We start from the raw sequence: 15,935 nt of genomic DNA, 5'->3' as shown, positions 1-15,935 counted from the left end.
CAGCCATCTGGCCAGTCGCAAGGCCCAGAATATACTATATTTATGTACAAGCAAAAATTGCTAATCACTCACTTTTTTTCAGTTCTGTTATTTTTCACAAACTATACTCTTCCATGTCCAAGACAAAATTAGGAATGCCACCTCAGATTGTATTTACTCTTGTGACAAAATTTCAAGGGAACATTGTTTATTGTTTTTGATCCAGACATATGTAGTTATTGAGTATTGTTTCAACCCCTCATCCTGTTTTTTCTCTTAGTGCTGGGCCTTTCTCCATTGAGTTATTTTTTTCATGTCATATTTTTGAGAGCAAATCCAAGTGCCATATCATATCTACTATACTACTCCAGGATTTCTGCTATATCTATATACTCTCCCTTCACCAAACTTAAATATCCAGCTCTGTTGATCCAGTTGAGGTTTCTGCCACACAATTTCTTTCTGGATTTTAGATGTAGTTTCTCCCATGCCAGGAGCCCATTGTTCTAATTTAATAGATCAGTTTCAGAAAATCATTTCAGGCTAAAGCTGAAATGAACATGGCTCCTCTACTCTCATGTTACTCAGGACTTCGAGATCATTGGATCTGTTTCCCACACTTTCCAGGCTTCTTCTGGCCATATCATTGCTTTTCATGTGACCCAAAAAGAGTGCGTAACTATCAGTGTGTAACAAGCTTTGGCAGTTCTCCATCACATATGAGGTGAGACAGGAAATAAGTTAGCCCTGTGTTACCTCTGTTGGCCTCTACTGGAGAGCTCCCCACAAGCTCTCTGCCCTTCCCCACCTGAACTGAAATACCATGAACCTATGAGTGTCTGAGTCTCCTGAAGAGAGTCACTAATGCTACCTACTTTTTTAAATGCTTTTTTTTTTAAAGAAATCTTGGATTTATTCTCAAAAGCAAAATGTCCTTATGTTTATAATAACTCTTCTGGCAGAGTTTGTTTTCCTACTTTTTCTCATCTGTTACCTTTTCCATTGTGTTTGAGGTCCTATATAGATATGAATTCAGTTAAATTAAAATAATCCTTCCGCAGTGTTATTTCTAGTTTGTCTACTACTATTCAATCGCAAATGTAGATGTATTGAGGGCTTCTGTGAACTGCCTGAACCGGGTTCCTGCCTAATTCATTATTGTACCCACTCCTCCATACCTCTTTTCTCAGTGCCTGTCACAGCTATTTGGCATACTCTCCATACCAAGTATATGTTTCTCTAATGTTTGAATGAATGAATGGATGAATGAAGCTTATTTTGACTCAGAAAAAATATTCTGATGGGTTTGAATGAAAACGTTAGTCTTAGGACAGGCACAGTGGCTCATGCCTGTAATCCCAGCACTTTGGGAGGCCAAGGTGGGAAGATGGACCAGCCTGGACATCATAGAGAGACCGAGTCACTACAAGAATATTTTAAAAATTAGCCAAGCATGGTGACATGCACCTTTCATCCTACCTATTTGGGAGGCTGAGGTGGGAGGATGGCTTAAGCCCAGTAGTTCAAGGCTGCAGTGAGTCATGACTATGCCACAGTACTCCAGACTGAGCAACAGGGTGAGACTTTTGTCTCAAAAAAAAAAAAAAAAAAAAGGTGGCAGGTGGGGGATATTAGCTTTAAAAAAAAAAAACACTTAGCCTCAGTTCTCCTTAATCACTATTGCTTTCTTCCTTTCTCAAATTGATGTCGTTAGGGTAGAATATATGAATAATTTACTCATTCCTGATTAAATATGTGTTTTGCCTAAGGATTTATTTTTAGAAGATTTGAACTACATCATCAATTCAGGAAGAATACCTGACCTGTTTGAAAATGATGAGCTGGATTCTATTGCGATGAAAATCAGATCTCTTACTGAACAGTCTGGTCATATGGATAATAGGCAATCTTTACTTTCACTCTTTCAAAAGGTACTTTTTTGTGACTTGGCTTTATCAAATTGTCATGTTAAAAGTAGACCATGTTTATAATTCTGTACATGATTTTTAAGTTGGATATAATTTCTTTAGATCTTTATATGAGTTTTTAAGGTAAAATAATGAGTACCCTACCCACAGACAAACCATATCCTTAGGTAGGTCAAAAACTTACATGAATCTGAGCCTGTCTGGCTATCAACGATTTTAAAAAATAATACCAGCAGGAGGCAATAAAATGAAAAATAAAATCCCACACAAAGATTCTTTCTCAGATAATGATGTTCTTATTTCATCTTTTTGGTAACAAGTCTGGAAAGGCAAGAAACAAGAAACATTTCATCCTTTGGAATAGTCCTGTAATTGACCAGGAGGTGATGGATACAAAAAGAAATTGACTGGATACAGCAGGTGCTATTCAGAATGAACTCAGCAGCAGAGGAGCTGTGAACAAACTGGTTTGATGAGAGATATAGATTAGTCAAAATGAACTCAACTTTCTGTGTCTCTGAGACATGATGACTGACCAGTGGCTTAGCGAATATATGGACATGATTACTCAAACTAGAATACTCACTAGGGAAGGACCACAGGTGGATTTATTTCTGGTGCTAGTTTTTGTCTATCATAGGGCAATTTAAAAATTGAATCTGGCCATCCACCATTTCTCACCTTAGTAACAACATTGCTAAGTATCAAACAGATACTTAATAATCTGTCACAAGAAGATGTTTTAAAAATTCCAAAAATGACTCCACAGTTGATAGAGAACAAGGTAATATGAGTGGATATCCTTAGATTTAGTTAGATTTTTTAATAACATCATAGAAAGAAGGATAGCATTTATCCTGACATTTGTGGCACTCTTGTGCCTTGTTACTATATTTGGTTTATTCATTAGATTTAAATAATAAGGAAGAAAAAAGAAATTTCAGTTTGGAGTGCAGAGAATAGTACTCCAGAAAATGAATAAATAAAGAATCTCAGTTAGAAATCAATTTTAATTATATACATGATATATGTATAATATATATAATACTATGCTTCCAAAACTAATTTGACATGTCCTACAATAATAACAAATAATAAAGGCACACTTTAAACTGCTAACATTTGATATCTCTAGGTAGAAGTTTTGGGAATGTATAAAACAAAGAGAGGTATTTTCATTTTTACTTTAAACATTTCCACATTGTATGAATTTTGCACTGAGCAGTTTTATTTGCCTTTATAAATTTGTTAAAGACAAAAAAGAGGAAAAAAAACTTACCTTTTAGTCTTCTTTCAGCTTTACCATATTTATTTGACAAAATAAGTTGCTTAATACTTAATATCATTTTGTACAGTTAGACTCTGAGTTAAAAGGAACACTAACTCACTGAGGCTGTTTTCAGTAATGCGGACTTATTGCAAAGTGGTATCTGGAAATAAGGAAGAAGGAATCTGTGCCCTGTTGCCAGTCTTGCCAAGAATCCAGCAACAGCAGCAGCACAGCCAGGTCTTATAAGGAAAAGGGCTGAAGGCAAATTGCAAAGAAACTAGCACTTAGCCTAGGGCCTGTAAAACTGTGTAGGTCTCATATTGCTTAGCTGTAATCCTTTAGCTATAGGAGTTTTATTACTACCTCTGGTGCTCTACTCTTATTGTCAGGTTGTTTCTTTCAGCTCTAATTCATCTGACAATTTTCTCACTTTGAGTTTCTGTGGGTCTTAAATGCACACCACCCCAGAGGAAAGAGTTAAATAGTCAGACCCAGCACCATGTGATATAAAGTCCCGTACTGAACAGAACTCTAGCACCAGCCCCTGTCATAAGAGTTGGTTTATGCAAGGGGTGTTCTGGGTCCAGTGCCTCCCCTACTGTTAGTTTCCCTTGGAAGGGCTCTGTTTATGGCAGGCACTCCATGCACAAATGATCAGTCTCTGGTCTATCCACGAAGGAAAGATCTGAAATATGTTTTCCATGAAATTTTTAATGTAATATTTTTTCAAAACAGTGGATTACATTTTAACAATTTATATTTTCATTAATTTTCAGAGAATATATAAAAATCTTCATATTTTTGTGATCATGAGTCCTGAAGGACCTAGCTTCCGCCAAAATTGTAGAGTATATCCTTCTATGATTAGCTCCTGCACGATCGATTGGTACGAGAGGTGGCCAGAAGAAGCTCTCCTTATTGTAGCTAACTCATTCTTAAAAGAAAAAGTCAATTTTGAGAACAGAGAGGTAAATATTTAATACAAGTGAAGGTTTCAGTTTATTGACAGCATCTGATAGTATTATGCCTCTGAGCATAATAGAGCAAGGAACCCTAGAAGGACAAAAACAGGCAGTTCTAAGCCAGTTTATAATAAAATGGATCAAGTGTTTACATTGATTCCCTATTAATTCCCCATCTCTTGTACCCCTGAATTCACCCTATTTCGAAGATGCCCAGATTCAGATTCTGCAATGCCTGGGTCTCTTCACTATGCTGTCCACATGGTGGAACAGCAGATTTCCATGAAGGAAAACAGTCTCCATTCTGCATACCAGATTCTATGGTAAGGATACTGCAACCTTCCTTGTAAATTGTTCTGGCTTGGCTACAACAGCAAGTCAGCAAAGCAGTGACAGCACAAGCCACAACACAAAATTAACTCAGAATTTATGAGCCAACAGTAAGAAAGAACCTATTCTGGAGTGACTAAACTGAAGATCCCATAGGACCTAGCTGACAGCAAAGGGGGTAAGAAGTGTTGACCAAAGGAGCTGTAAATGCATAGAGAACTGAAATTCAACGCAGGACATTTCTAGGTCCTATGGGACCAATGGGATTGCATCCTTACTTGTCTAAGTGATCAAGGAAAGCAAAGGCCAAGGAGGACAGAGACAGGGTAGAACCAGAAGAAAAAAAAAAAATGCAGCTGAGTTAAAAGTGACCAGTGACTGGTTAGACTTGGACTGGAGATGAGTCACCAGGACTAGCTTATTTCTAAATCAGAATTATCTCCCAATCCAGGCAAAGAGAATATTCTTCGCAGTCTGGTTTTGCTCATCGGCACATCCTTTGGGTCTTTGCATTTTTGTAGCTTTATTTTACTCAAGGAAATTTCCTTGAGTATCCTGCTATTGAAAACCACTTTAAGAAAGAAATATAAAAGATAAAGAAGGCTGGGCATGGTGACTCACACCTATAATCCCAGCATTTTGGGAGGCAAGGCAGGAGGATTGCTTGAGGTCAGGAGTTCAAGACCAGCCTGGGCAACATGGTGAAACTCTGTTTCTACAAAAAATTTAGAAAATTAGCCAGTTGTGGTGGCACACATCTGTAGTCCTAGTTACATGGGAGGATGAGGTGGGAGGATGAGGCAGGAGGATCTCTTGAGCCCAAGAGTTTGAGACTATAGTGAGCTATTATTACAACACTGTACTTTGGCCTGGGCAAAAAAGCAAGACCTAGTCTCAAAATAAAAAATAAATTAAAAATGTTAAGACAAAGAAAACATTATAACCCTTGGCCATTGATACCAATGCCCTAAATCTTTGGATGACTATAGTAAAAGTGAGAGTAACGTACGGGTAAAGCCTAGAAGGATGAGTGTGGCATGCCATTCATAGTTAGCTCTACTGTTGCCCCACCACCATCCCAACCATTAAAACTCATATTTTCGGCCGGGCATGGTGGCTCAAGCCTGTAATCCCAGCACTTTGGGAGGCCAAGATGGGAGGATCATGAGGTCAGGAGATCGAGACCATCCTGGCTAACACAGTGAAACCCCGTCTCTACTAAAAAAAAAAAAAAATACAAAAACCTAGCCGGGGGAGGTGGCAGGTGCCTGTAGTCCCAGCTACTCGGGAGGCTGAGGCAGGAGAATGGCGTAAACCCGGGAGGCAGAGCTTGCAGTGAGCTGAGATCTGGCCACTGCACTCCAGCCTGGGCGACAAAGCGAGACTCTGTCTCAACAACAACAACAAAAATTCATATTTTCTTTGTCCTGCTCATCCAGGAGCTCTCTCTACATCTCCAGATCTCAGAAATAATAAGCTATTTTAATTAATTCCAAGTGTTCAACTTTCTCTTTTTATGTATATTTGGATTGCTTTCTCTTAATTCTTAAAAATTATTATTCTTCAGAACTTGAAAGAAAAACTTGCCCCAACCTGTGTCCAAATCCACAAAAGCATGAAAGACTTGAACAGAAAATACTTTGAAGAAACTGGAAGATTTTATTATACCACTCCCAGTAGCTACTTGCAATTTATGGAAACATTTGCACACATTTTGAGGGCACGAGAGGAAGAGATGCAAACAAAGAGGTAAGACTTTGAGAACAAATCAGAAATATATTTTATATTGGTGTTTTTGTTTGCAAAAAGAGACACAAATGCAAAATGGTGAGCCAAACCTGCCTTTTTGGTGGGACAAAAAGCCAGAAGCTGCAGAAGATCTTAAAGGAGATAAGGTTGATATTCCCCCTGTGTGCTTCAAAGGCTGCCCCTGTCAAGGCAAGGCTGACAGACTTGGCCAGTAAATAAACAATTAGCCCCTGTTGCATTCCGACAGTTTATTTCTTACATGGGCAATGAAAGCAAGAGTAACTAACAGTACCAGTCCCCATGTCCTTTGTCTCATGGGATGACAGCAAAATAAAAGGCTTCAGATGACTACAACACTGATAGTGGAACACCTGCTAAGCAGTTTTATAGCCAGCATTGGTACCTGAGGAGGCATGGGAAGAAACATGAAGCAGCAGACCTCACTGCTAATCAGAATACAGGAGACATTGGAAAACTGTCTTATGACAATCTTCCAGGAAGATGGGGAAATTAGTAGGAAATGGCCTTGTAGCATCTACTCACAAGCGCCCCACATTTTTGTGTTCCAGAAAGATCAGGGGTGTCCTGCCAACACTTAGATCAACTGCAGCCAAGCCTTGTCTATATAACCTATACGGAGACATGAAAGGCTGCCGAGGCACCATGGTGGAACTATTCCCCTCCAAGTCCATCTCCTAAACCTTTCATGTATCTAGCTAATAATTCTTTTTTTAAAATAGCCCACTCCATCAGATACCCTAACTAATTACTCTGATTGGGGCCTGGGCCAGATTCATTCCATTTGCCATAGGGAGCACTGTATGAGAGTGGTTATGACTGTGACTCCCACTTGGAGGATAGACCACAGCCAAGCTCCCTGTCTGGAGCTAAGCCAGTTAAAAATGTTATTAATCCAAGTGCATCAAGAGGTATTGGCCATTGCACATTCTCTGTCTCAACTAGCCAGCAGGAAGTCCAGTGCAATGTGATTTTTCATCAGCGCTCGTGCTGGAGAGTGTGAACTAATTTGTGTGCCGCAGGTAAGTATAGGCCTGATATTTACATAAGAAGTAGCAACCTCAATAGCAGCTTTTTGCTAATGTGGGGTCGGGGTCTAATTTTATTAAGTTTTTGTTAACAAGGTCAGGTAGGGCATGATAGATCCAATAACAGTTCATTTTAGAGCAGTTGAGGTAGTCTGTGAATATAATAATGAGGCTAAAGAGAATCACATCAGTGCTCAGAAAGCTAATCTTGTTCTGTTTCAAGGAAAAGTTGTTCACTCCTGGGATCAGCAGATCCTAAGAGGTTTCTGAGAGTCCTTAGATTAAGATTTTTGTTGGTCAGCAGTTAAATTAAGGATAATGTCAACGGTCTGAGAAAATTGGCCAGATGCCCTACAGGCAAGAGTCAAGAGAGTTTAATGAACCTTCCTCTCACTCCTAACCTCCTGGGATCTAAGGTGTCCCCCTCCCTATCACCCAGGGTTGTAGCTCTCCATTCACAGCTGTGTAATCAGTATAACCAGTCCCTATCACAGTCATTCACCCTTTTCCAGTCCTCCTCATGTCTTACCCACAACACAACTCTAGATCACTCAGCAGTTTCTTCCGTATGTACCTTGTACTATCCTAGGACATCTTCCACCCCCTAATGCGTGGGCCATGCAAGGACAGTCTTAAGAGCTATCACCTTATATGCATAATCATTATTATCAACATCCATAACTGGTTATATCCAGCAAGCATATCTCAGTGGCAAAAGACAGGTTATAGTCTCCCATTGCTCAACTCTTCTTTGCTACTTGGAAATTTCAGTAGTCCAGTTTCCCAGGGGTAGATGTTGGGGGAGAAAAAGCGAGAAGAGTTAATTATATGGTTTGGGTCTCTTACAGCCTATCTGGTCCTCTTTCCCACCCCAAAACTTACAATTAAATATTCTGTTTAAATGAAAGGTACCCTTATGGAGAATTAGTACATTTAAAGCCCAATTTGCCTGTCTTAAGTGTGCTCCAGTGGGAGCTGAGCCTCAGATGCCCAGTTCTCATTATTAGTTTTTCCTTTGAGTCCATTTTATTTTTAACAACATCTGTTCTTCATCAAGTTGAGAAATTTCCCCTCTCTTCCTAGTCATCATTAATTTTATAAAAAATTTTTTTCTGCATCAATGGATGCTGATGCAGCAGTGAATTTTCTTCTTTATAGCTTGTTAATATAGTGGATTATATTGATTGACTTTCAAATAGTGAGCCAGTCTTGCATCTCTAGAATAAACTCCATTTGGCCATAATTTGAGTAGTTCTTTTTATGTATTATCAAATTGTATTTGCCAAATTGTGTTATATCTTACACCTTCTTAATACTTTTTCTTCTTCAGGGATCGCTTCCATATGGGTCTATCCACAATCCTGGAAGCAACCACACTAGTTACAGAAATGCAAGAAGAGCTCTTGATTCTTGGCCCTCAAGTAGAACAAAAAACAAAGGTATGTTTGCTTTGAAATCTCTTTTAAAGATTTTATAGTCTAATATAGAACAGTGTTTGAAAGCAAAGGCTCTGATACCTGACAAAGATAGGCTAGAATTCCAGCTTTGTTACCCTATAGTTGTGTACATATGAAAGAAATAACTTGTTTTTTTGTCTCAGTTTATCTGTAAAATGAGAACAAAAAAGCAATAACAGCAAAATAGTAACATTATTACATTTTGATAATTAAGGGTAATAGGTATATAGCTAACTGTAGAAGCTTATGTAGAAAGATTCCCTAGTCAGTTAGTTAAATCCATCTGAAATATGCTGTGATAACTTGCAGTCTATCAACTATTCTAAAAACCATCATTCATCATCACTCTTTGTGTGTAATGCATGAAATATTTACTGTAGTCATCCTAGGCAATATCCCAATGGCAGACCAATGGAAGAGAGCACTAATGGCAGAGAGCTACCATCAAGCATGGTGGATGACAGAGCTTCTAAGAGGGGGCACAGCTGAGAGCTGGCCAAATGGTGAGAGCTCTTGCTCTCTCCATTTTATTTGTCTCTTGCTCTCTCTCTCATTTTATGCATCTATTAAATATATTTCAGGCTGATTTTAATAAACTTTACCATAGTGAAATGAGATATTTGAATTACTCTTTTAGAAAAGAGATCACGTCTCTTAAAATTCATTCTAAGAACAATTATGTGCTTCATTAGGAAACAGAAACTCTAATGGAAAAACTACGGAAAGATTCACAAGTAGTTGAGAAAGTTCAGATGCTTGTTAAACAGGATGAAGAAATTGTGGCAGAAGAAGTAAGAATTGTGGAAGATTATGCTCAGGTAAAATTAAAATATAGTCAATACAAATAATTTGGAGATTTGAAAAAGTATTCCCTAACCTTCAAGTTTAAAAGTCAGACTGACTGGTCTTAAATATATAGTGCCTCAACTGTGGTTACTTTTCACTGTAATTCCAACAACTATTTATTGAGTCCCTACTACACACAGGATAGCATTAAATGAAAATATGAAGTCCAAACATGCGTGTTCCCTGTCCTTGAGGAACCCACAATCTTAGGACGCTTTTCTGATTACAATGAAAAGAAACTCATGCAGGCCATACCAAAAGTACATTTGGCCTTCAAGTGTAACATCTGCAAGAAACAAGGCAGCTCAAGAGACTGGGTATTTGGTGTGTGTCTCTTGTGTTGCTGACTGAATAATTCTCTCTTTTTAAATTGATCATTCTCCTCCATACACTCCAGTCGGGATCTCAGCAGGAGCCAGTGTGGTTTAGCAAATCACTGAATGCTCAACTCTGGTCTGATCAGTAGCTGTTCCTGCTCAGAGCAAGTCGAGAGTAGAGCTTGTCTTCCATGTACAAAGGCTTTTAATCAAGCAATTCCATCAATTAAAATACATATGTGAGCCTATACTCTAGTATGTGTGTAAATTATTTATAGATAAATTATATCCATGGGCTACCACCATTAGCTAATAGCCAAAAGCTCAACAAATATCTAGGGCAAGGTTTATTATGAATAACAGTGAATATAAATACAGATTGCAAATAGTCCTTTCGGTCATTTCAAAATTTTCTTTTTGGTCTCTTGTCATACCTGATTAGCTCATCATTGCTTTTTACCTTGTAACGTGGTTGAAGAAAAATTTATATCAAGAATAAAAGAAGTGTCAGCCTGCCTTTTGCTTGTTTTTCATTTGTGCTTCCACTTTTAGCATTGCCTTCAATCCAGTGTTTCTTTCAGACATCTTTTTAAGCTACCTGCCCATGTTTTAGGAGCTAGGTTACAGAATAGGCAAACTAGATTACAGAATAGACAAATCCCTCACTTGGATACAAGTAAGCTGCAAGGCTTCCTAGCATCCTGAGTATTAAGCAAATAGGGGAGGCCCCACTCCTGAGCCTTCTCAGATGGGGAGCTTCCCCTCTTCCATTAAGATGCCACCTGTCTCACTGGGTGATCCAGAACTTCTGTGATGCCAACCATCTGAAGGTGCCACTGTTGATCAATATATTAAATATGAGTATGGGGCCAAGCGGGGTGGCTCATGCCTGTAATCTCAGCACTTTGGGAGGCCAAGGCAGGCAGATCACGAGGTCAGGAGATCAAGACCATCCTGGCCAACATGGTGAAACCCCGTCTCTACTAAAAATACAAAAATCAGCTGAGTGTGGTGGTGCATGCCTGTAATCCCAGCTACTCGGAAGGCTGAGGCAGGAGAATCGCTTGAACCTAGAAAGCAGAGATTGCAGTGAGCCAAGATCACACCACTGCACTCCAGCCTGGTGAGAGCAAGACTCTGTCTAAATAAATAAATAAATAAATAAGAGTATGGCTTAATTTTGGTATTTAATATTTTATACCAAATAAAAATTAGTATAGAGAAATTCATGGGGTTCGTTGTTGGTTTTTGTTTTGCTTTGTTTTGTTTTGTTTTTTGCCATACCACAAAGGGTAATCTTTTTTTCTCCCTGGCTTCGGCACAAAGCCAGATACATTAGGGCCTGGGGCCATATTTTTAAAAAGAATACAAAATTACTAGTACACAATTAGGTATGAAAGTAAATATGTACTTAGAATAAGTAAAGAAATTACAACAAGATAATAAAATTTTTAAAGCTGACAATTATCACAAACATCACAAAATCTAGAAAATTACCTCACACACTCCTATAATACTTCGTTTAAATTTTTTATTATACTTTAAGTTCTGGGATACATGTGCAGAATGTGCAAGTTTGTTACCTAGGTATATGTGTGCCATGGTTTGCTGCACCCATTAACATGTCATCCATATTAGGCATTTCTCCTAATGCTATCCCTCCCCTCGCCCCTCACCCCACAACAGGCCCCAGTGTGTGATGTCTCCTCCCTGTGCCCATATGTTCTCATTGTTCAGCTCCCACTTATGAGTAAGAATATGTGGTGTTTGGTTTTCTGTTCTTGTGTTAGTTTGCAGAGAGTGATGGTTTCCAGCTTTATCCATGTCCCTGCAAAGGACATGAACTCATCCTTTTTATGGCTGCATGGTATTCCACGGTGTATATGTGCCACATTTTCTTTATCCAGTCTATCAGTGATGGACATTTGGGTTGGTTCCAAGTCTTTGCTATTGTGAATACTCCCGCAATAAACATACGTGTGCATGTGTCTTTATAGTAGAATGATTTATAATCCTTTCCATATATACCCAGTAATGGGATTGCTGAGTCAAATGGTATTTCTGGTTCTAGATCTTTGAGAAATCGCCACACTGTCTTCCACAATGGTTGAACTAATTTACATTCCCACCAACAGTGTGAAAGTGTTCCTATTTCTCCACATCCTCTCCAGCATCTATTATTTCCTGACTTATTAATGATCACCATTCTAACTGGCTTGAGATGGTATCTCATTGTGGTTTTGATTTGCATTTCTCTAATGACCGGTGATGATGAGCTTTTTTTTATATGTTTGTTGACCACATAAATGTCTTCTTTTGAAAAGTGTCTGTTCATATCCTTTGCCCACTTTTTGATGAGGTCATTTGTTTTTTTCTTGTACATTTCTTTAAGTTCCTTCCAGATTCTGGATATTAGCTCTTTGTCAAATGGATAGATTGCAAAAATTTTCCCCATTCTGTAGGTTGCCTGTTCACTCTGATGATTGTTTCTTTTGCTGTGCAGAAGCTCTTTAATTAGATCCATTTGTCAATTTTGGCTTTTGTTACAATCGCTTTTGGTGTTTTAGTCATGAAGTCTTTGCCCATGCCTATGTCCTGAATGGTATTGCCTAGGTTTTCTTCTAGGGTTTTTATGGTTTTGGGTCTTATATTTAAATCTTTAATCCATCTTGAGTTAATTTTTATATAAAGTGTAAGGAAGGGATCCAGTTTCAGTTTTCTGCATATAGCTAGCCAATTTTCCCAACATTATTAAATAGGGAAACCTTTCCCCATTGCTGGTTTTGTCCAGTTTGTCAAAGATCAGATAGTTGTAGACGTGTAGGGTTATTTCTGAGGCCTCTGTTCTGTTCCATTGGTCTGTATATCTCTTTTGGTACCAGTATCATGCTGTTTTGGTTACTGTAGCCTTGTAGTATACTTTGAAGTCAGGTAGCATGATGCCTCTAGCTTTGTTCTTTTTGCTTAGGATTGTCTTGTATATACAGGCTCTTTTTGGTTCCATATGAAATTTAAAGTAGTTTTTTCTAATTCTGTGAAAAACAAGTCAATAGTAACTTAATGGGAATAGCATTGAATCTATAAATTACTTTGAGCAGTATGGCCATTTTCATGACAGTGATTCCTCCTATCCATGAGCATGGAATGTTTTTCCATTTGTTTGTGTCCTCTCTTATTTCCTTGAGCTGTGATTAGTAGTTCTCCTTGAAGAGGTCCTTCACATCCCTTGTAAGTTGTATTCCTAGGTATTTTATTCTCTTTGTAGCAATTGTGAATGGGAATTTGCTCATGATTTGGCTCTCTGTTTGTCTATTATTGGTATATACGAATGCTTGTGATTTTTGCACATCAATTTTGTATCCTGAGACTTTGCTGAAATTGCTTATCAGCTTAAGGAGTTCTGGGGCTGAGACGACGGGGTATTCTAAATGTCATCTGCAAACAGATACAATTTGACTTCCTCTCTTCCTATTTGAATAGCTTTTATTTATTTCTCTCGCCTGATTATGCTGGGCAGAACTTCCAATATTATATCGAATAGGAGTGGTGAGCGAGGGCATCCTTGTCTTGTGCTGGTTTTCAAAGGGAATGCTTCCAGCTTTTGCCCATTCAGTATGATATTGGCTGTAGGTTTTTCATAAATATCTCTTATTATTTTGAGGTATGTTCCATCAATACCTAGTTTATTCAGTGTTTTTAACATGAAGGGGTGTTGAATTTTATCAAAGGCCTTTTCTGCGTATAATGAGATAATCATATGGTTTTTGTTATTGGTTCTGTTAATGTGATGGATTACGTTTATTGATTTGCATGTGTTCAACCAACCTTGCATCCAGGGATGAAGCCGACTTCATCATGGTGGATAAGCTTTTTAATGTGCTGCTGGATTTGGTTTGCCAGTATTTTTTTGAGGATTTTCACATCAATGTTCATCAGGGATATTGGCCTGAGATTTTCTTTTTTTGTGGTGTCTTTGCCAGGTTTTGGTATCAGGATGATGCTGGCCTCATAAAAATGAGTTAGGGAGGAATCCTTCTGTTTCTATTGTTTGAAGTAGTTTCAGAAAGAATGGTACTAGCTCCTCTTTGTACCTCTGTAGAATTCGGCTGTTAATCTGTCTGGTCCTGGGCTATTTTTTTTGGTTGGTAAGCTATTAATTACTCCCTCAATTTCAGAACTTGCTATTTGTCTATTCAGGGATTCAACTTCTTCCTGGTTTAGTCTTGGGAAGATGTACGTGTCCAGGAATTTATCCATTTCTTCTAGATTTTCTAGTTTATTTGCGTAGAGGTGTTTATAGTATTCTCTGATGGTAGTTTGTATTTCTGTGGGATGAATGGTGATCTCCCCTTTATCATTTTTTATTGTGTCTCTTTGATTCTTCTGTCTTTTCTTCTTTATTAGTCTGGCTAGTGGTCTATTTTGTTAATCTTTTCAATAACCCAGCTCATGGATTCATAGATGTTTTGAAGGGTTTTTCCTGTCTCTGTATCCTTCAGTTCTGCTCTGATCTTTGTTATTTCTTGCCTTCTGCTAGCTTTTGAATGTGTTTGCTCTTGCTTCTCTACTTCTTTTAATTGTGATGTCAGGGTGTCATTTTAGATCTTTCTCACTTTCTCCTGTGGGCATTCAGTGCCATAAATTTCCCTCTAAACACTGCTATAGCTGTGTCCCAGAGATTCTGGTATGTTGTGTCTTTGTTCTCATTGGTTTCAAATAACTTATTTATTTCTGCCTTAATTTCATTATTTACCCAGTAGTCATTCAGGAGCAAGTTGTTCAGTTTCCATGTAGTTGTGTGGTTTTGAGTGAGTTTCTTAATCTTGAGTTCTAATTTGATGGCACTGTGGTCTGAGAGACTGTTTGTTATGATTTCCATTCTTTTGCATTTGCTGACAAGTGTTTTACTTCCAATTATGTGATCAATTTTAGAATAAGTGCTATGTGTTGCTGAGAAGAATGTATTTTCTGTTGATTTGAGGTGGAGAGTTCTGTAGATGTCTATTAGGTCTGCTTGGTCCTGAGCTGAGTTCAAGTCCTGAATATTCTTGTTAATTTTCTGTCCCATTGATCTGTCTAATATTGACAGTGGGATGTTAAAATCTTCCACTATTATTATATGGGAGTCTAAGTCTCTTTGTAGATCTCTAAGAACTTGCTTTATGAATCTGGGTGCTCCTGTATTGGGTGCATATGTATTTAGGATAGTTAACTCTTCTTGTTGCATTGATTCCTTTGCCATTATGTAATGCCCTTCTTTATCTCTTTTGATCTTTATTGGTTTAAAGTCTGTTTTATCAGAGACTAGGATTGCAGTCCCTGCTTTTTTGCTTTCCATTTGCTTGGTAAATCTTCCTCCAGCCCTTTATCTTGACCCTGTGTGTGTCTTTGCACGTGAGATGGGTCTCTTGAATACAGCACACTGATGGATCTTGATTCTTTATCCAATTTGCCAGTCTGTGTCTTTTAATTGGGGCATTTAGCCTATTTACATTTAAGGTTAATATAGTTGTGTGTGAATTTGATCCTGTCATTATGATGCTAGCTGGTTATTTTGCCCAATAGTTGATGCAGTTTTTTCATAGTGTTGATGATCTTTACATTTTGGTATGTTTTTGCAGTGGCTGGTACCAGTTTTTCCTTTCCATATTTAGTGCTTCCTTCAGGAGCTCTTATAAGGTAGGCCTGATGGTGACAGAATCCCTCAGCATTTGCTTGTCTGTAAAGGATTTTATTTCTCCTTAAGTTATGAAGATTAGTTCGGCTGGATATGAAATTCTTGGTTGAAAATTTTTTCTTTAAGAAGGTTGAATATTGGCCCCTACTCTCTTCTAGTTTGTAGGATTTCTGCAGAGAGATCCACTGTTGGTCTGATGGGCTTCCCTTTGTGGGTAACCCGACCTTTCTCTCTGGCTGCCTTTAACATTTTTTCCTTCATTTCAACCTTGGTGAATCTGAGGATTACGTGTCTTGGGGTTGCTCTTCTTGAGGAGTATCTTTATGGTTTGCTCTGTATTTCCTGAATTTGAATGTTGGCCTGTCTTGCTAGGT

General features: G+C 38.3%; 1 protein-coding gene across 1 annotated transcript in view; it reads left to right on the top strand.

The window, feature by feature from the left end:
- Window positions 1-15,935, top strand: part of DNAH14 (dynein axonemal heavy chain 14) — a 528,962-nt gene that overhangs the window by 406,882 nt on the left and 106,145 nt on the right. Inside the window, exons 56-60 of the mRNA XM_073011492.1 lie at window positions 1,749-1,910; window positions 3,954-4,145; window positions 6,037-6,218; window positions 8,595-8,703; window positions 9,414-9,539. Of these exons, the coding sequence (XP_072867593.1) occupies window positions 1,749-1,910; window positions 3,954-4,145; window positions 6,037-6,218; window positions 8,595-8,703; window positions 9,414-9,539 (771 nt within the window). The remainder of the gene's footprint in view (window positions 1-1,748; window positions 1,911-3,953; window positions 4,146-6,036; window positions 6,219-8,594; window positions 8,704-9,413; window positions 9,540-15,935) is intronic.

The sequence above is a fragment of the Chlorocebus sabaeus genome, chromosome 25 (assembly GCF_047675955.1).
Source record: "Chlorocebus sabaeus isolate Y175 chromosome 25, mChlSab1.0.hap1, whole genome shotgun sequence".
Lineage (NCBI taxonomy): Eukaryota > Metazoa > Chordata > Mammalia > Primates > Cercopithecidae > Chlorocebus > Chlorocebus sabaeus.
Note: the sequence above shows the minus strand (reverse complement) of the source record. Positions and strands in the feature narration are given on the sequence as shown.